At 48.1% G+C, this 19,629-nt stretch overlaps 1 protein-coding gene across 2 annotated transcripts in view; it reads left to right on the forward strand.

Moving 5' to 3' along the window:
• GPAA1 (glycosylphosphatidylinositol anchor attachment 1) overlaps positions 1–16,667 on the forward strand; it is a 54,049-nt gene extending 37,382 nt beyond the window's left edge. For both annotated transcript variants that reach the window (XM_033935066.1, XM_033935067.1), the window contains 3 exons: positions 1,760–1,956; positions 6,295–6,465; positions 15,928–16,667. In XM_033935066.1, coding sequence (XP_033790957.1) covers positions 1,760–1,956; positions 6,295–6,465; positions 15,928–16,171 — 612 coding nt within the window. In that variant the 3' untranslated portion in view covers positions 16,172–16,667. The remainder of the gene's footprint in view (positions 1–1,759; positions 1,957–6,294; positions 6,466–15,927) is intronic.
• The last annotated feature ends 2,962 nt before the right edge of the window (positions 16,668–19,629 follow it).

Consider the following 19,629-nt stretch of genomic DNA (forward strand, 5'->3'; position numbering starts at 1 on the left):
TTTCATCAGCAAAAGTCAAAAAGAAACTTTCCCATACAAATAAGTATCAAATAATGTCTATACACATGATAAAGTCAGAATAACAGATACAACTTTGTGGGTCTCGCTTTGTCTGGGTAGGTAGAACTGACATTTCAGCCATCATACTGTGGTTTTCTTTGGGGGATGCTGTGAGGTCTGCACTCTGGTGCTTGATGGCTGAAACATCGGTTCTACCTACCCAAACATTGTGAAAAACTGCAACAAACATGACGCCAGCCACAGAAGCCTAAAAGAACATTCTAGTGCAAATGGTACAATAGTCTTGACAAGTGGGTTTCTTCCCTTCAGCCACAAGGATTGCAGAAAGCATCATCTACATTTTTCAACTCTGTCTCCTTGTGTCACTGGGCAATGCCTCGGCTCCTCAGTTTTTTCCTTCAGCAAGCGAGCTGAGAAGGTATCTCTTTTTTCTGCTTTGCATCTGTTTTATTATTTTGGGGTTTACATTAGAGAATGACACGGTGGTTGTTAGCCGCGAGTAACCCGCCAAAACGGTGACCAAAAAAAAAGGTCACCGCGAGATTGGGGATGAGGCCATTCACCGCCCCGTGGAGCGGTGAATGGTGAGCACGCGTGGTGAACAAGCGTGCAGTCTGGCAGCCCCCTTTCTCCCACTGGCCGTGCATCTCCCTCCCTCCCTTTCCCTTACCTTCTCTTATGGCGAAACTGGCGATTTCTATAAGGCTATGCGCTGTATTACAGCCAGAGCCTTGAAATTGCATCGCATTGCCTGCTGGAAAAGTCTCCTCTGACGCAACTTCCTGTTTCCGGTTGCATCGGAGGAGACTTTTCCAGCAGACAACGTGACGCGACTTTAAGGCTCCGGCTGTAATACAGCACACACAAGAGAAGGTAAGGGAGGGAGGGAGGGAGATGCATGGCTGGCCGGCGGGAAGGAACTGCTGGACCGCACAAAGGGTGCAGGAAGTGGGGAGATGGAGAGGAGAAGACGCTGAAGGGAACTGGGAAAAAAAGAGAGGGAAGAAGATGCTGGGAAGCTTCCTGGTGCTACAGAGGTTCCCAGAAATCCTGTGTACTGATGTCTACCAGGTGACCACAATGTCAAAAATGTACTGCCATGTATGAGGCAGCATGAAAGGTTAAAGAGAGCCCCTCCCCAGCTTCAACTTGCTACACCCCACGTAGCTCTTTGCATTGACCCCATCCCTTCCACCTCCTTAACAAAAAACACATTCTCCGATATCTAATGGTACCTTCCCTATAAACCATGAATTATTTTTTTCTGGCTGGGTAAGGGAGTCAGACTGGGGAGAGGAAGACTGTAGATTAGCAGAGAAAGGGGCCAATGCAGAAAGCTACAGTATTGGGAGGGGGTGGGGTCAGATCGGGGGCCACTGGATGATGTTGGGGGGGTTAATGCAGACTCAGTGACTTTATTATTATTTTTTTAATATCTCTTTTCCTGTCACTATATGAGCCAATTGCATTTTTGTAATAAGTTGCAGATTACAGCATTCAGTGCTCACTGCATGCTCATGGTTTATTTTGGAGTAGAAGCCACATGTTAAGCCACTGGCTTTCAGCTCTTCCTCTGGCTTTCTGCATCAGTCCTTAAATAATAATAGTTCAGCTGTTAGGGGCATGGGAGTGCCAGCAGAATATAACCGGCCAGAAGGGCCGTCTTGCAGACAGCAGAATTCAGCGAGATGTTCTTTTCATCTGTCTGATTTCTCTCGTTTACCTGCCTTGTCTTTAGGAATTGAAGCCTGGGATCCTCTCGCTAGTGGCCCCCATCCTTATCTGTCATGTGACTGGACTGAGCCTTTATTATTTGCCAGTCATGGGCCAGCACCTGGCCATAGAACATTTTCCAGTGTCAGAATCGGAAGCTGTGGTCCTGACGGTCATTGCCATATATGTAGCTGGACTCGCTCTCCCGCATAACACACACAGGTAGAGTAACAGAAAAAAATATCCAAAGGCTAAAATTTCCTTGTGCAGGAGCATTGGGTGTGGAAGTTGTGGGAGGGGTTTTTTTTTTCCAATTCCTGCAAGCTCAGCATCTCCAGGTAAAATAAGATGTTTGGCACTGAGTCTCATGATTTAGCTTGATCTTTCATTCTTCTGGTTGATGGAGCTGGAGGTGCTGCAGTGGCTGTAGAGCAGGGATCTCAAAGTCCCTTCTTGAGGGCCGCAATCCAGTCGGGTAAGTCAGGGGAGGGTATATGCACAAACAACATACCAGGCTAACTAAATTGCCAAAACTTTTTTGAGGCTAAGGTAAGTAGTCACCGAAATTCTGGGTCAGGGGCAAGTACACACACTTTCGAGTCGGGGGGTGGTTCACATCATATTTATGGGTCACATTGTAATTCCGGGTCTAGGGGAAGTACACATTGTAATTCTGGGTATATGGGGAGTGCACATTGTAGTTCTGGGTCTATGGAGAGCACAAATAACGCAAATAATGCTAAAGGTGTTCAAGTAGCTCAAGCAGGAATATCCCCATTAAGACGTAACACAAACACAACATGGAGGGCTATGTACGTCAACGCACACAGTTTAGGAAACAAAATCCTGGAATTGGAAACAAATAAGGAATGCCGACCTAGATCTGGTCGCGATAACTGAGACCTGGCTCACAGACTCCCACGGGTGGGACATGGTCATACCGGGTTACAACTTGCTTCGTCGGGACAGGGAGGGCAGAATGGGAGAAGGTGTAGCACTATACACTAAAGATGACATTAAGGTCACAAGAATCTCAGATGTCCAGTACACTGGGGAATCCCTTTGGGTTAATTTGGCCAGAGGGAAGGACAAATGCTTGTATCTTGGCGTAATCTATAGACCCCCAAGACAACAGGATGACCTGGATATGGAAATAATCGGAGATATAGAAAATATCACCTTGCGTGGGGACACAGTATTGCTAGGTGACTTCAACATGCCTGATGTGGATTGGGTTACACTTACCTCTGCTTCCGGCAGCAGCAGGAGGCTCTTAAACTCTATGAAAGGAGCTGGTCTCAAGCAACTGGTATTAGTCCCAACAAGGGATCAGGCAATACTGGACCTACTACTTACCAATGGAGAAAGTGTCACAGAGGTCTCGGTGGGCGAGACATTGGCCTCCAGTGACCACAACATGGTATGGTTCAATCTTAGGAAAGGTTTTACTAAATCTACCACACTGACCAGGGTCCTCAAATTCAAGGACACAAACTTCCAATACATGGGTTCCTTTGTTCACCAGGCGCTACAAAGCCAAGCAGAAACCAATAGCGTGGAAGGAATGTGGTCGTCTCTGAAAGCCACCATACAGGAAGCAACAAACCGCTATGTTAAATCAGTAAGTAAAAGGCGAAGGATCAACAAGCCGCAGTGGTTTACTGAGGAGATCTCGGACCTCATCAAGGAGAAGAAAAAAGCATTCATCTCTTACAAACAATCGGGGAAACAGGACTCTAGAGCAGAATACCTGACCAAGTCAAAAGCCGTCACAACAGCAGTCAGGGAGGCTAAATTCCACATGGAAGAGTCTCTAGCAAAGAACATCCAGAAGGGAGATAAATCCTTCTTCAGGTATATCAGTGACAGAAATAAAAACTCAGGCGGGATAGTACGTCTCAGGAATCCACTAGGAGACTATGTGGAAAAGGATTTGGAAAAAGCCCAACTATTAAATGAATACTTCTGCTCAGTATTCACCCGAGAAGCGCCGGGACTAGGCCCTCAGCTACAGACAAGGGTTGGCTCAGTTGACCCGTTTAGAAACTTTGAGTTTACGCCCAGCAGTGTCTATGATGAGCTGTCAAGGCTTAAGGTTAACAAAGCAATGGGGCCTGACAACTTACACCCCAGGGTGCTTAGGGAGCTGAGTGATGTCTTGGCAGAGCCACTGTCCGAGCTCTTCAACCTCTCCCTTAGTACAAGCACTGTCCCGTTAGACTGGAGGACGGCTAACGTCATTCCACTCCACAAGAAAGGCTCAAAGCTGGAGACAGCAAACTACAGACCAGTGAGTCTAACATCGATAGTGAGCAAACTAATGGAAACCCTAATCAAACGCCAATTGGATAAGATCCTGGATGAGGAGAATCTACGGGATCCCCGTCAACATGGATTTACTAAGGGGAGATCATGCCAATCCAACCTGATCAGCTTCTTTGACTGGGTGACAGGGAAGCTAGATATTGGGGAGTCCCTGGACATCGTGTACCTGGACTTTAGCAAAGCATTCGATAGCGTACCACACCGCAGGTTGCTGAGCAAGATGAGTTCTATAGAATTAGGTGACACATTGACGAAATGGGTTGGGAACTGGCTCGGAGGTAGGCTTCAAAGGGTAATGGTAAACGGCACCCCCTCCGAAATGACAGAGGTGATCAGTGGAGTGCCACAGGGCTCAGTCTTGGGCCCGATCCTATTCAACATCTTTATAAGGGACCTGGCAGAAGGGCTTCGAGGTAAGATAACATTATTCGCCGATGACGCCAAACTAAGTAATGTAGTGGGCAAATGCACAACGGACGAAGATTCAATGCCCGACAACATGATGCACGACCTACTCCTACTGGAGCGCTGGTCTAGGACCTGGCAACTCAACTTCAATGCCAAAAAATGCAAAGTTATGCACCTGGGCAGCCAAAATCCATGCAAGTCCTATACCCTTAATGGCGAGATCCTAGCAAAAACGGTAGCAGAACGAGACTTGGGGGTAATCGTCAGTGGGGACATGAAGTCTGCCAATCAAGTGGAGCAAGCTTCATCCAAGGCAAGACAAATCATGGGTTGCATACGAAGGGGTTTTGTCAGCCGTAAGGCGGAAGTCATTATGCCATTGTATAGATCCATGGTGAGGCCCCACCTGGAATACTGTGTGCAATTCTGGAGGCCGCATTATCGAAAGGATGTACTGAGGCTGGAGTCCGTGCAGAGAATGGCCACCCGGATGGTCTCAGGACTCAAGGATCTCCCATACGAGGAAAGGCTTGACAAATTGCAGCTTTACTCGCTCGAGGAACGCAGGGAGAGGGGGGACATGATCGAGACGTTCAAGTATCTTACGGGCCGCATCGAGACGGAGTAAGATTTCTTCTTTTTCAGGGGCCCCACGACAACAAGAGGGCATCCATGGAAAATCAGGGGCGGGAAACTACGAGGTGACACCAGGAAATTCTTTTTCACTGAAAGGGTGGTTGATCGTTGGAATAGTCTTCCACTACAGGTGATTGAGGCCAGCAGCGTGCCTGATTTTAAGGCCAAATGGGATAGACACATGGGATCTATTCACAGGGCAAAGGTAGGGGAGGGACATTAGGGTGGGCAGACTGGATGGGCCGTGGCCCTTATCTGCCGTCTATTTTCTATGTTTCTATGTTTTCAGGATTTCCCCAATGAATATGCATTGAAAGCAGTGCATGCACATAGATCTCATGCATATTCATTGGGGAAATCCTGAAAACCCGACAAGGAGAGACTTTGAGACTCCTGCACTAGGCCAACTCTTATGTTCTTATGTGAGCCAAGTATGAGACAGTCCAGCCATTGTGACATCACTGGTGAGGTTGGCTCTTAGGCATTGGTGGAATGAGGCATTATGACATCACAATCTCAGCTCTGGAATGTTGCTACTCTTTGGGTTTCTCTCTGGTACTTGGGACCTGGGTTTCCCACTGTTGGAAACAGGATCCTGGGATTGATGGACCTTCGGTCTGTCCCACTATGGCAGGGATCTCAAAGTCCCTCCTTGAGGGCCGCAATCCAGTCGGGTTTTCAGGATTTCCCCAATGAATATGCATTGAAAGCAGTACATGCACATAGATCTCATGCATATTCATTGGGGAAATCTTGAAAACCCGTCTGGATTGCGGCTCTCAAGGAGGGACTTTGAGATCCCTGCTGTAGAGGGAAAGAGCTGTGGCTCTTGCTGATGAGTGACACCCAGATACTGGATTGTTGGGTCCTTGAAGGATCCCTGGTGCACAGCCTCTGGCACTGGATTGCCACTGCAGTAATCAGACTGGATTCATTGGGAAGTGGGCTTCTTATCAACATAAGGGGGGGGGGAATTCCCAGGTGATTTACAAATGAAGGCTCATGGGCCCTGCTCCAACTGAGCTGGAAGTCAAAAAGAAAAATCTGTTCATGCAGACATATAACACATACACATACAACACATGTATAATACAATGTTTTGCTTAGTCACATTTCAGAAGATTGCATTTTTTTTTCTGGGCCTCGCCATCAGTATTTCTTTTGCAATTCTTCTCTGTTTCTTCCCTGCAGGGTCCTGACAGGGGCAGGTACCGAGCAAGGCTGGATGATGCTAAAGCTCATTTCCCTGTTGTATCTGGCTGTGCAGCTGGGGTGCATCGCACTGATTAACTTCTCCCTGGGATTCCTATTGGCTATCACCATGGTACCTGTGGCGGCAGTTGTTCAACCAGTAGGGCCCAGGTAGGCCTCAGCCTCTGCTTGCACCTTCGCAAGACATTTGGGAAAAGGAAGGAGATTTGACAACTGTTGCAGGGAATGAATTGGATCACTGGTAAAGGAAGAGATCCCATGGGCAATTATAGGATTGACATTCTTTAATTGGTTCCCCAAAGAATTAGATACGGGTTGAGTGCCAAATTTAGCTGGATATGGGTTTCAATGAGTCCTTTGATACCATTTCGTATACGGGACCAGATTAGCATAGGGATAGGTCATAAGGTGAAGATTGGTGAGAGGCTGGTAAAGGGCACTCATTTTAAGACATGAACGTGTGATCAGTAGTGTGCCTCTGGGTTCTCTTCAGTTTTATAAGTGATAATATAGAAGGGCTAAAGGGGACGATTTGCTTTCTTTCAAATTTCTTTGTAAAAATTTCTCTGTCAGTCACCCAAAGCAGTTGTCTCATCACAACAAAAAATAGACATACGTAGTAACATAACATAGTAAATGACGGCAGAGAAAGACCCGAATGGTCCAAATATGATTGAGTAAAGGAAAATGGTAAAACCAGAGGACATAATTTGAGGTTGAGGGGTGGTAGATTCAGGGGCAATGTTAGGAAATTCTACTTTATGGAGAGGGTAGTGGATGCCTGGAATGCGCTCCCGAGAGAGGTGGTGGAGAGTAAAACGGTGACTGAGTTCAAAGAAGCGTGGGATGAACACAGAAGATTTAGAATCAGAAAATAATATTAAATATTGAACTAGGCCAGTTACTGGGCAGACTTGCACGGTCTGTGTCTGTGTATGGCCGTTTGGAGGAGGATGGGCAGGGGAGGGCTTCAATGGCTGGGAGGGTGTAGATGGGCTGGAGTAGGTTTTAACAGAGATTTCGGCAGTAGGAATCCAAGCACAGAAGCGGGTAGAGCTTTGGATTCTTGCCCAGAAATAGCTAAGAAGAAAAAAATTAAAAAAAAAAAAAATTTAAATTGAATCAGGTTGGGCAGACTGGATGGACCATTCGGGTCTTTATCTGCTGTCATCTACTATTTTAGTGATCACACTCAGCAAATACATAAGAACATAAGAATTGCTGCTGCTGGGTCAGACCAGTGGTCCATCATGCCCAGCAGTCCGCTCACGCGGCAGCCCTTTTGGTCAAAGACCAGCGCCCTAACTGAGACTAGCCCTACCAGCGCCCGTTCTTGTTCAGCAGAAACTTGTCTAACTTTGTCTTGAATCCCTGGAGGGTGTTTTCTCCTCTAACAGCCTCCGGAAGAGCGTTCCAATTTTCCACCACTCTCTGGGTGAAGAAGAACTTCCTTATGTTTGTATGAAATCTATCCCCTTTCAATTTTAGAGAGTGCCCTCTCGTTCTCTCTACCTTGGAGAGGGTAAACAGCCTGTCCTTCTTTAGCACTCTCCAGACCAGTAGAGGTTAATCTTTACGAATGGTATATATCCAATCATGACCAGCAGGTGAAGACTGAAAACAAAACTGTGGGACAGTATATAATATACTCCCTTCTCTATTTACATCAGTCTTCTTTCAGTCTCCAGCAGGTGTTGATGTGATCTGTACCCATCTCCCTTGGTAGGGCTGTTGGAATTTGTTTAGGGGGTTTATAGTCCCTGTTTTTGGCCGGACGGAGCTTGGGCGGACCCTGTTTGGGGGTTCGTCCAACCTCGGGAGTGTCAAACCCGGCGGGTCTCGAGCGGGGTCCCTCCCTCCACTTCCTCCACCTCCCCACATTTTTTTAGGGGAGCCTCAGCAGTAAGCCTTGCCCCCTAAATCAAGCAAGGCATATTGCTTCGAGAGCCTGTTGAGTCTGTTCTGTAAAAAAAAAAAAAAATCCTGAGGTAGTGCTGGTCTGGAGGGTTGTTTCCCTTTAAGAAAACTGTATTTTACTGTATTTTTTCATCTAACCGGCACTTTTTTATAGCTAGGTCACGTATGGAGCAATGAGCACTTCTAAAGGGAAAAAGTGCTCATTGTGCTCCAGACGCGAGGCACTCGCGGCCGGCCTGTGCAAGCGGTGTTCAGGCCGGTGCGGTGGAGGAGCTCCGTCGGCAGCGGCTGCAGGCGCCCAGAGCTCCCCGCCGATGGTGCCTCACGAGTCGGCTGGGAGCAGTGGGGAAGCCCGGTCTTCCCCAACCGCCCACGGAGGGATTCCCCGAGCCGCCGACGGTCGGGTTGTTGGGGATTCCCTCTCAGCTGATATTTTGACAGCTGATGCCGACTTGCCTGTTTTAGCGGCTGAGACTGTTCAGGCTTCTCAGCCGCTACAGGCTATGGAGGGAGCATTTTTGGCGGGAAAGTCGCCATCTTCTCAGTCTGGCCCCTCCATTTTGTCTTCCACCTCAGGTGACCTTCCCCCTGTATTGGAAAAACAGGGGCAGGTTTCTGCTGGGTCCCCTGCTGTGGCAGGGAGTCCCTTGGGACCCTCGGGGGGGTTTTCTCCTGATTTATTTTTTTCCTTGTGCAGAGCCTATTTTCAGGCGGCTGGGGGTCCCGGATGCGTTCAGGGGGTTTCGGGGAGTGGGGTTTCCTCTGCGCTCCCTGCGGCTTTGCCTCTCTCGTCTGTTGTGGCGTCCCCTCCTCCTCCTCCCTTGTCCAAGCGTCCGCGGGTGTCATGGGACGAGGATTTATGGTCGGAGGAGCGTGTCGGTCTGGATGAGGACCTGGACCTTTCTGAGGATTTCCAGGACCCTCTCGAGGGGACGGCTGCTGGCGGCGGGTTGTCGGTTTCCCGTCCTCCGGCGAAGAGTCGTCAGTGGTGCGCCTTTTTCAGAGAGATGAGCTGCCGGACCTGATTCAACAGGTTTCTTCGGTGTTGCATTTTGAGGATGCGCCGCCGGAGACTCCGCGTGTGGGGGACCTTCTGCTACGGGGGATCCGTTCCGTTTCCCGCTCTTTTCCTATGCATCAGGATATTCGGGATATTATTCTGGAACAGTGGAAAACGCCGGAGGCGCTGTTTCGTTTGGCGCGCAGCATGGCTCGTTTGTATCCCATCCCAGAGGGGGATCGGGCTACTTTAGCATCGCCAGTTGTAGACGCGGTGGTCTCGGCGATTTCTAAGCGGCATACCGTGCCTGTTGAGGGCGGTTCTGCCTTGCGGGACTCTGAGGAGCGCAAGTTGGAGAACATCCTTAAGCAAAATTTTCAGGTCTCTGCCTTTGGGGTCCAGGCGGCTGGTCGCTTGCGCCGTGTTTCAGTGGGCTGAGCGTGTCCTGGATCGGGAGTCTGATGACTGGTCTCTGGTGGATCAGGAGGTGGCGAAGATTGAGATGGCTGCCTCGTTCCTCTCAGATGCTCTATATGACTTGGTGCGGATCTCGGCTAAGTCTATGGCCTTTGGTGTGGCCGCGCGGTGTATTTTGTGGCTGCGCGCTTGGGCGGCGGATGCTGCGTCCAAAGCTAAGCTTACTAAATTTCCCTTTCGGGGGTCCTTTTTGTTTGGGGAGGAATTGGATAAGTTGATTCAGACTCTGACAGACTCAAAGGTGCCCCGTCTGCCTGAGGACCGTGCCCGCCCTGCATCTCGGGGTGGCGCTGCCCGGGGGCGTTTGAGGGAGTTTCGCAAGTATCGCCCTGGGCGTGGGGCTGCTTCTTTCCTGGCTCCAGGTTTTTCCCGGGGTCGGTTCTTCCAGCGCATGCAGCCCTTTCGGGGGGCCCGTCGGGGGCAGGGAATCCCTCCGCCGGTTCCCCCGCTTCCCGTCCTGCACAATGACTCCTTGCCGGCGCCCTCTTTAGTTCCGGTTGGGGCATGGCTGCGCGACTTTTTCCCCAAATGGGCCGAGATCACGTCCGATCAGTGGGTCCTGGAGGTGGTGCGGGACGGTTATGCCCTGGAGTTCGCCCGCTCTCTGCCGGACCTTTTCCTCGCCTCACCATGTCAGACTCCTTGGAAGACGCAGGCTTTTCGCCAGACCCTTCAGCGCTTGCTAGATCTCAAGGCAGTTGTTCCAGTGCCCCCTCCGGAGTGGGGCACGGGCAGGTACTCCATTTACTTTGTGGTGCCCAAGAAAGAGGGGACCTTTCGGCCCATCCTGGATTTGAAAGGGGTCAACAGGGCTCTTAAGATTCCTTCTTTCCGCATGGAAACTCTGCGGTCGGTCATTCTGGCGGTTCAGCCGGGGGAGTTTCTCACTTCTCTCGATCTGACGGAGGCCTACTTGCATGTTTCAATTCGGGCCTCTCATTAGCGCTTCCTTCGCTTTGCGATCTTGGGTCGGCACTATCAGTTCTGTGCGCTTCCCTTTGGTCTGGCCACGGCTCCCCGGACGTTCACCAAGGTGATGGTGGTCGCCGCGGCAGCCTTGCGGTCGGAGGGCATCCTGGTACACCCCTACCTGGACGACTGGTTGATTCGGGCAAAGTCGTTGCAGGAGAGCTCCCGGGTTACGGCTCGGGTGGTGGAGTTTCTCCTGTCGCTGGGCTGGGTGGTCAACCTTTCCAAGAGTCGGTTGGTCCCGGCTCAGCGTCTGGAGTACCTTGGGGTTCTGTTCGAAACCTCCTTGGGGAAGGTCTTCCCTTCCAGAGGCCCGGGTGAGCAAGTTGCAATCTCAGATTCGCCTGCTTTTGGCGTCCCGGTGTCCTCGGGCGCGAGATTTCCTCCAAGTCTTGGGGTCGATGGCGGCGTCCCTGGACGTGGTGAGGTGGGCGCGGGCCCACATGCGTCCTCTTCAGTATGCTCTGCTCCGGAGGTGGTCTCCCCAGAGGCATGGTTTGGATGTTCATGTTCCCCTGCGAGGCATGGCGCGCTGCAGTCTGCGCTGGTGGCTCCGGACCCCTCACCTGGTTCAGGGGGTGGGTCTGGATCTCCCGCAGTGGACGGTGCTCCTTACGGATGCGAGTCTCCTCGGTTGGGGGGCTCAGTGTTTGGGTCACTCAGCTCAGGGCACCTGGTCCACGGAGGAGGCCTCCTGGTCGATCAACGTGTTGGAGACCAGAGTGGTCCGGCTGGCGCTGTTAGCTTTCCACTCCCTTTTGTTGGGCAAGTCGGTCAGAGTCCTGTCGGACAATGCCACGGCGGTGGCTTATGTCAATCGTCAGGGGGGCACCAAGAGCACTCAGGTGGCGCAGGAGGCGGCTCATGGTTTGGGCGGAGTCCCATCTTCTGGATCTCTCGGCCTCTCACATAGCCGGGGTAGAAAATGTTCAGGCGGACTTCCTCAGTCGTCACTTCCTGGATCCAGGAGAGTGGTGTCTCGGCGCCATGGCGTTTCAGTTGATAGTGCAGGCTTGGGGGCAGCCCCTGATGGACCTGATGGCCACGAGTGGCAACGCCAAAGTGCCCCGCTTCTTCAGTCGTCGCAGGGACGGTCTGGCCGAGGGTCTGGATGCTCTGGTCCAACCGTGGCCAACGGAGGGGCTGTTGTATGTGTTCCCTCCTTGGCCATTAGTGGGCAGAGTACTGCTTCGCATTGTTCACCATCCGGGGCTGGTGGTTCTGGTGGCTCCGGATTGGCCTCGACGTCCGTGGTATGCGGATCTGGTGAGGCATCTGGTGGCGGATCCTCTTCCTCTGCCTCTCTTGGGCGATCTTCTGACACAGGGTCCCATTCCCATGTTCGACCCATCTCCCTTTTGTCTTACGGCTTGGCTCTTGAAAGGGGTCGCCTTAGTAAGAAGGGATATTCAGATAAGGTGATCTCTACACTCTTGGGGTCCCGGAGGCTTTCTACCTCTCGGGCTTATGTGCGGGTTTGGCGTCTTTTTGAGGGATGGTGCCGGGCACGGGGAGTGGTCTCTTTTCGCGCTTCCCTGCCTCACATTCTAGAGTTCTTGCAGGATGGCCTGGATAGAGGCCTGGCTTGGTCTTCTCTCCGGGTTCAACTTGCGGCCCTGTCGGCTTTTCGAGGGTTGGTGACAGGTCAGCGTTTGTTGGCCATTCCTGATGTTATTCGCTTTTTGCGGGCGGCCAAGTTGCTCAGGCCTCCCCTACGGCCCTCGGTTCCCTCTTGGGATCTCAATCTGGTTCTCTCTGTTTTGGTGTGCCCGCCTTTCGAGCAGTTGGATGGCTGTTCTTTGAAGGACCTTACTCTGAAGGCGGTCTTTTTGGTGGCCATTACTTCCGCTAGGCGTGTTTCTGAGCTACAGGCTTTCTCTTGTAGGGCTCCCTTCTTGGAGTTTTCTAGGGAGCGGGTTGTCTTGCGGCCTGTTCCTTCCTTTCTGCCGAAAGTAGTTTCTCCTTTTCATGTCAATCAGTCGGTGGTCCTCCGGGTCTTGGGTGGTCGGGAGGGCTCTTCTGAGCAAAGGCAGCTGCGCAAGTTGGATGTCGGTCGGGTCCTCCGCTCTTATGTGCAGCGGACCCAGGAGTTCCGGAAATCCGATCATCTCTTTGTCCTTCTGGCGGGTCCTCGTCGGGGGGCTGGCGCTTCTAAGGCTACTATTGCGCGCTGGATCAAGGAGACGATTGCTTCCGCTTATCTTCTGAGACAGAAGCCTGTTCCGGAGTTTCTCAAGGCTCATTCCACTCGGGGTCAGGCAGCTTCTTGGGCTGAGTCGTCGCTCGTGCTTCCAGTGGATATTTGTAAGGCTGCGGTTTGGTCCTCCTTACATTCCTTTGTTCGACATTATCGGGTAGATGTTCAGGCGCGTCGGGACGCGGTGTTCGGTGAGCGTGTTCTGGTATCGGCCCTTCGGGGGTCCCGCCCGTGAGAGGGACTGCTTTGGTACGTCCCATTCGTAAAGATTAACCTCTACTGGTCTGGAGAGTGCTAAAGAAGGAGAAATTAGGTTCTTACCTGCTAATTTACTTTCTTTTAGCTTCTCCAGACCAGTAGAGGTCCCCACCCTGTCTGTTGTTGTTGTTGTTGTTGGGGCTGTTTCGCGGGCAGTTTTTGTTTTTTGCTGCGGGTTCTAGTATTTTTCTAGGGCCGGGGAGAATTAAAGTACAGCGGCTGTGGCTCGGCTGGCTTAGCTGGCGAGCTGTGGGGACATTTTCCTTCTGGTATTTCTCCTCTGCATTTTCCAACAGCATTTGGGTATGTTAGTTGTTACTCCTGTTCGGAGTATTGTTTTCTTTCTGTTTTCCAGTTCTTAGTTCTGCTTGGCTATTCGGCAGACTGATGTAAATAGAGAAGGGAGTATAGTATATACTGTCCCACAGTTTTGTTTTCAGTCTCCACCTGCTGGTCATGATTGGATATATACCCATTCGTAAAGATTAACCTCTACTGGTCTGAAGAAGCTAAAAGAAAGTAAATTAGCAGGTAAGAACCTAATTTATCCTTATCTATTAAGTCTATTCCCTTCAGTACCTTGAACTAAAGTAGCCCACTTGGAATCAGCAGGTTATAAATGGCAGAAATAAACTACTGTACTCAGTTGCAGTGCCAAGTCAGGAGCCTACTTGAGAAAGTATGGCCAAGTGCTTGGAATTATATGTAGGTTTTAGGAATGATGGCTGCCACTTTGGAACTGGTTCCATGAGCCATGTGTTCAAATCTGGAAATTGGAACAACAAGTAAAGTAATTAAATTTGCACATAAAACTATTCAAAGTTGTTAACACAGAGCCATAAATGGTATTCAATGCTGAGAAGTCGGATAAACTGTAACAAATCTCTGTAACACTGGAAGATGTAATGGGACAATTTGACAAATTGAAGAATAGCAAATCACCTGGACCGGATGGTACACAGCCCAGAGTGCTGATAGAATTGAAAAATGAACTTGCAGGGCTATTATTTATGCAGTTGTCCAGATTTCGCTGCGTCTGGGAAGGTAGAACTGACATTTCAGCCATCAGGCTGTGACTTTCTTTAAGGTATGCTGTGAGGTCTGCAGTTTGTTTGCAGAGTAATTGTTAGTAATTTGCCATTTATCTTTAAAATCTGGCGAGGTACCAGAAGACTGGAGGGTGGCCAGCATAGTGCCATTTTTTAAATAAGGGTTCAATATATTTTGATATATTTAATGATTACCAAATGTAATATATTTTTTGATATTTATATTAATGAAAGTGACACCTAGAGAATGACATGGGGACAAAAGTTTGTTCTCACCCTGTCCCCACGAATTCTCTCTGATCCCATCCACACGGGCCTCAAAAGCTTTGATTTTATATTGAAATCTTTTTATTAAAGTATAAAACCAAACAATATTCTGTACAACTGTAATTTTATAAATCACAAATACAGAACAAAGATCAACAAAACCCGTCTACTCCCCCCCCTCACAAATATCCCCTCCACTAACGAGACAACTGAACAAACCAAATTACTACAAAATGTTGCATAGGAAAATCATGCTAACAGAATACCTCAGTCACACACAGAACACAAATGCCAAACCCGTAATAGCTGAACAAAAATGATAAACATAAATTAAACCAAAATCCCAAGAAGCCACACCCTGTATGTATGCAACACCTATATGGATATATAAATAAAGGAGTCATAAATAAAGGAGTTGACATCGAAGGTTTTATGTACCGACTCCACAACCCTGCATAATAACTTATATAGCATCTAATAAGCACAAATCAGAACATTCAAATAACATAAATAAAATAAAAAAAATAACATAATAACCGCAAGGTACAAGCGGAATAGAAATCACTAAAGTAATGTAATAAATATGACGCTAATGCTTTTCTATAATAAAGCTTATCCTATAGCAAGTGTCTCTAATGAGCAAAGTCATTAAAACCTTGTTATGAGGATCTCGTGAGGCTCAAAAGTAGGAGGTCTGCAGTGTGACTTTGGAAATAGTGGGTTCACTATTTATTTAAGATGGAGGTGCAAACCCTTGAATTCAGCTGCAAGATTAATTGTGGGTATCGCTGGGACTGAACATATTACTCCGGTTTTGAAGTCCGCAGCGGATATATTGCAAGGTGTTGTCGGTTGTTCACCAAGTATTATATTCTTCTGCTGCTTTGTTTTTGAACTTTGTGGGAGATTTACCGACCAGTGAGAGATCTGAGGGTGGAATGCAATTGATCAGTCTGAAGGAAGATGGGGGTTCATTATGTCAGGGAAATAACTGTGGACCTCCCTTCCCGGAGTTCTGAGGGTATGTAGGGATCAATTTAGAAACTCCTAAAAACACTACTACTGTATTTGTAGATGCTTTTTTGTAAACTCCCTGGAATTTAATTCTCCAGGTTTTGATGGTTTTCAGATTTAAGGGCAGATTAAGGTTAAGGAGGAATGATTTAAATTTATGATAGCATTTTAAAATGTTACTACCAACTATAAACATTTCATATTTTTGTATTATTTGTTATTCGGCCTCTTTTACAAAGCCGCGCTGCGTTAACGGCCCTGAAGCCCATAAAGATTTAAAGCACTTTGGGGCTGTTGCCACGTGGCTTTGTAAAAGAGGCCGATTGTGTTGTTTGTTTTTACAATTGTGTACGTTGATATGTACACCACTTAGATTTAAGCAGTTTATACATTTCAAAAATAATGAACTTCTGGTATTTGGCACACTTCACTTTTTTTTGTTCTAACTCTCTCTTTTTGGGCAGGGTTCTCTACGCTGTGCTGTTGATTCTGGTCACACCAGCCACCACCCTCTTCTTCAGTATTTTCCTCTACAAAGAGCTGGACGAACATCCGCTGGGCTTACTCGAGTGCTGGCAGCTCTTCCTGCAGGCCATAGCTGGAGGCCTGCTGGACCACTACCTCTACGGCTCGATTGTCTTCCCCTTCATCGCCTTCTTCATCTACCCTTGCTGGCTTCAGCTCTGGAACATCGTCTTCTGGAAATGAGCAGGGTCTGTGCGCGTCACAGTCTGGGGCTTAGCCCTTGCGGAATCTCAGGGGGGCAGCGGCGGTGCCAGGAGGAGAGCCTGGTTGGTTGGGTTCTGGGGATGGAATAGGTCAGGTATGGTGAGGTGGGCATCTTAATGTCTGCTGAATGAAATACACTGATCTCTGCGTTCCATTGGCAGCACTTCCATATGGATTTGAGAAGCTGCAAGGCCGAAGCTTTTCCTGTACCAGAGGAGCAACACTGGAAGGAATGAAACAGCTCTTTTGTCTGGACAGGAATGGTGGTTTTGTTAACTGTTCAGTTAGGTCTGCTTACTGGTACTGAAAATGTGTTTTTATATATATATATATTTTATTTTTTAAGAAAGGCAAGTGTGACTTGACATTAAATGTTGCCTCTGCCAAAAGTGGTCCTGTGGCTGACCTGCATGGATAAAAAAAGATGATTGGCTCATGAAAGGAGGAAGAGGAAATAAAGATGGGATTTATATCATGTGATTGGCACAGGGAGAGAGTTTTGTGTGTGTTCTGGTGCTGTCTTCCATTCTTCAGATAGTCTTTAACCTTTAAGATCTTATTCGGCATTTGTTCTAAAAACTTAAATTGTCTTTCCCTTCTCTGAAAGGTATAGTCTCTACTGGCAAACTGGGGAAATCTCTTTCATTCAAAATAACTAAATTATGGAGTGATATCCCTCTGTGGCTGAGAGAATTAGGTTCTCTTCAAATTTAAAAACTTGGCTCTTTTCAAAATTGTAAAGTCTTGTTTCTTTTCTATTTTATTTACTGTAAACCGAGTTGAGCTTTATTTTTATAGAGATGACATAGTCTATAAACTCAAGTTTTAGTTTAGTTTAGTCTTTGTAGAAGAGATTGGGCCTAGAGAAAGAGAAGTTGTAACACCACCTTCTGGTGTCTAATCATGAGGCAAAGTTGTCTCAATATAATAAAAATCTTTATTCTTGTATACCGCCCAGGCAGTTCACATCAAAGAAGGACTGTACAATCAGTGAAACTTACATATAGGCAGAGATACAACAATATTCAAGTTACAAACTTATCAGACAGATAAGTTTTTAACAAGTTCCTAAAAACATAATATGATTGTGCTTGTGGAATCAGAGTACTTAAGCAGGAATTCATTTTTCCTAACTGAAATGCAAAAGTCTTGTCCAGAAATCTCGTATAGTGACATGCTTTTAAAGATGGGGTTGAAGCGGAGGGGGAGGGATTTCTTGTAACAGAGACAAGAGCCTAAAATTCATCTTGCTGGGGTATTGTTGGTTACGTATTAGGGAAATGCAGGTGGCTTTTGGAGTTCAAAATGCCTGTGGAATTAGGTCTGAAACCGCTGTCCTGTTTTAAATTGATTAGTAGTCAGTGCAGACAGTTAGATGCCAAATGGGTCAGCTGGAGAAGCAGCTCAAGTCTTTCATCCTGTCAGTGGTCTGACCACTTCCTTGGGACCTTCCGCCTCCCCATTTTCATGTCGCACCTCGGGACCCCTCCCCACTCCACTAATTCCATCACTTTTCGCAAAAAAATTTCAAGCAACCTGTTCTGGACAAAATTCCTCAAAAAATTCTCCTCTGCACCTCAGCATGCAGACCCTGAATCCAACTGGCATAACTGGACCGCCCTCTCTGAATCCACCTTCCTCTCCCTCGCCCCCCTTCTCCGAATCCACCTTCCTCTCCCTTGCCCCCCTTTCAACCAAATTTATCTCCTATCCTCACAAAGCCCCCTGGTACCTCCCTTATCACAGAGAACTAAAGCAGAAATGTCGCGCCCTGGAGCGCAAATGGAAAAAATCTAACTCCCCCATAGATAGACAAGCCTGGAGAGCCAACATTAAGCTCTACAATTCAGCACTAAAAAAAGCAAGGATGAACTTCTACGGCGAGAAAATCTCCAGATCTAATAACCAGAGTAGCACACTTTTCAAAATCTGGCGCTCTCTAACCTCCAAAACGGACTCCACTTCTCTCCCCTCCTCTCCCTCAGCCGAAGTCCTAGCAAAATTCTTTAATGAAAAGGTCACTTCCCTACGATGCTCCTTCCCACCCGTAGTCTCCTACAACTCCCTGGTGTTCACGGACCCCAACCCCACTCCAATAGCCACTCCAATGTCCTCTAGCGCTATCCCAGCCGACAGACTCTGGACTACCTTTGAGCACGTATCCGAATCCCTCATCCTTAAAATCTGTCTCAAACTGAAATCTTGCAATTGTTCTTTAGACCCATTTCCCTCTTACCTCTACGAGGAAATACCCTCTCAGGCCATCTCTTCCATCACCAAACTCTTAAACTCCGCCCTACATTCGGGCCTATTCTCCCCAGAAATGGGCCATATCGTCTTATCCCCTCTATTGAAAAAACCCGACCTCGACCCCTCTTTACCAGCCAGCTATCGCCCAATAGCAAATATCCCTCTCCTAACTAAGATGCTTGAGTCCATCATATCGACCCAACTTTCATCCTACCTTGAGAAATTCTCCATTCTCCTACCTTACCAATATGGCTTTCGCCCTAATTTCAGTACCGAATCCCTATTGACCTCCCTAATCTCCAAGATTCAACAACTTCACTCCCACAACAAGTTCGCCGTCCTCCTGCAATTCGATCTTTCTGCCGCTTTCGACGTCATTCACCACGATATTCTAATTCACCAACTCTCTGAGATTGGCATCACCTCTACAGTCCTCGAATGGTTCTCAAAATTCCTCCGTTCCCGATCCTACATTGTCAACATGAATGGCACCTCATCCTCTCCCTGGATACCAACCTGTGGAGTCCCGCAAGGCTCTCCTCTATCTCCTATCCTCTTCAACATCTATATGTCTTCTCTAAAACTCCTCAGACTATGCCCCCTTGAAACAATTTATACCTATGCTGATGACATCCTTGTCCTTCTTGAGACTGACTCAAACCTCACCAATCTCTCAGAAAACATTTCCGCTTGTGTCTCGAACCTCCAATCTTGGGCCCACACCGTCCAAATGAAATTGAATGAATCCAAGACAAAACTGCTTTGGCTCGGCCCAAACTTAGCTCAGCTACCCACCTCAATCCCACTGTCCTCTGGCTCCACACTGCAGCTCGAATTCTCCAGCAAGGTCCTGGGTGTCATTATCGATTCTACACTGTCCTTCAATGACCACCTCAACTCCCTGGTAAAAAAATGTTATTTCAGCCTCCACATGCTGAGGAAAGTAAGATCTTGTTTCCACCAAAATCATTTTGCCGTTCTTGTCCAATCCATCATCCTATCCAGACTGGACTATTGCAATTCTATCTTCATAAGCCTAACAAAGAAAAACCTTCACAGACTCCAACGGATTCAAAATGCCGCAGCCAAGCTTATCTTTGCAAAAAGTAAATATGATCATGTCTCACCGCTCCTTCTCAAGCTTCACTGGCTTCCGATAATTCCCAGAGTCCATTTCAAATGCATTT

Source organism: Geotrypetes seraphini, chromosome 2 (genome assembly GCF_902459505.1).
Source record: "Geotrypetes seraphini chromosome 2, aGeoSer1.1, whole genome shotgun sequence".
Classification (NCBI taxonomy): Eukaryota; Metazoa; Chordata; class Amphibia; order Gymnophiona; family Dermophiidae; genus Geotrypetes; species Geotrypetes seraphini.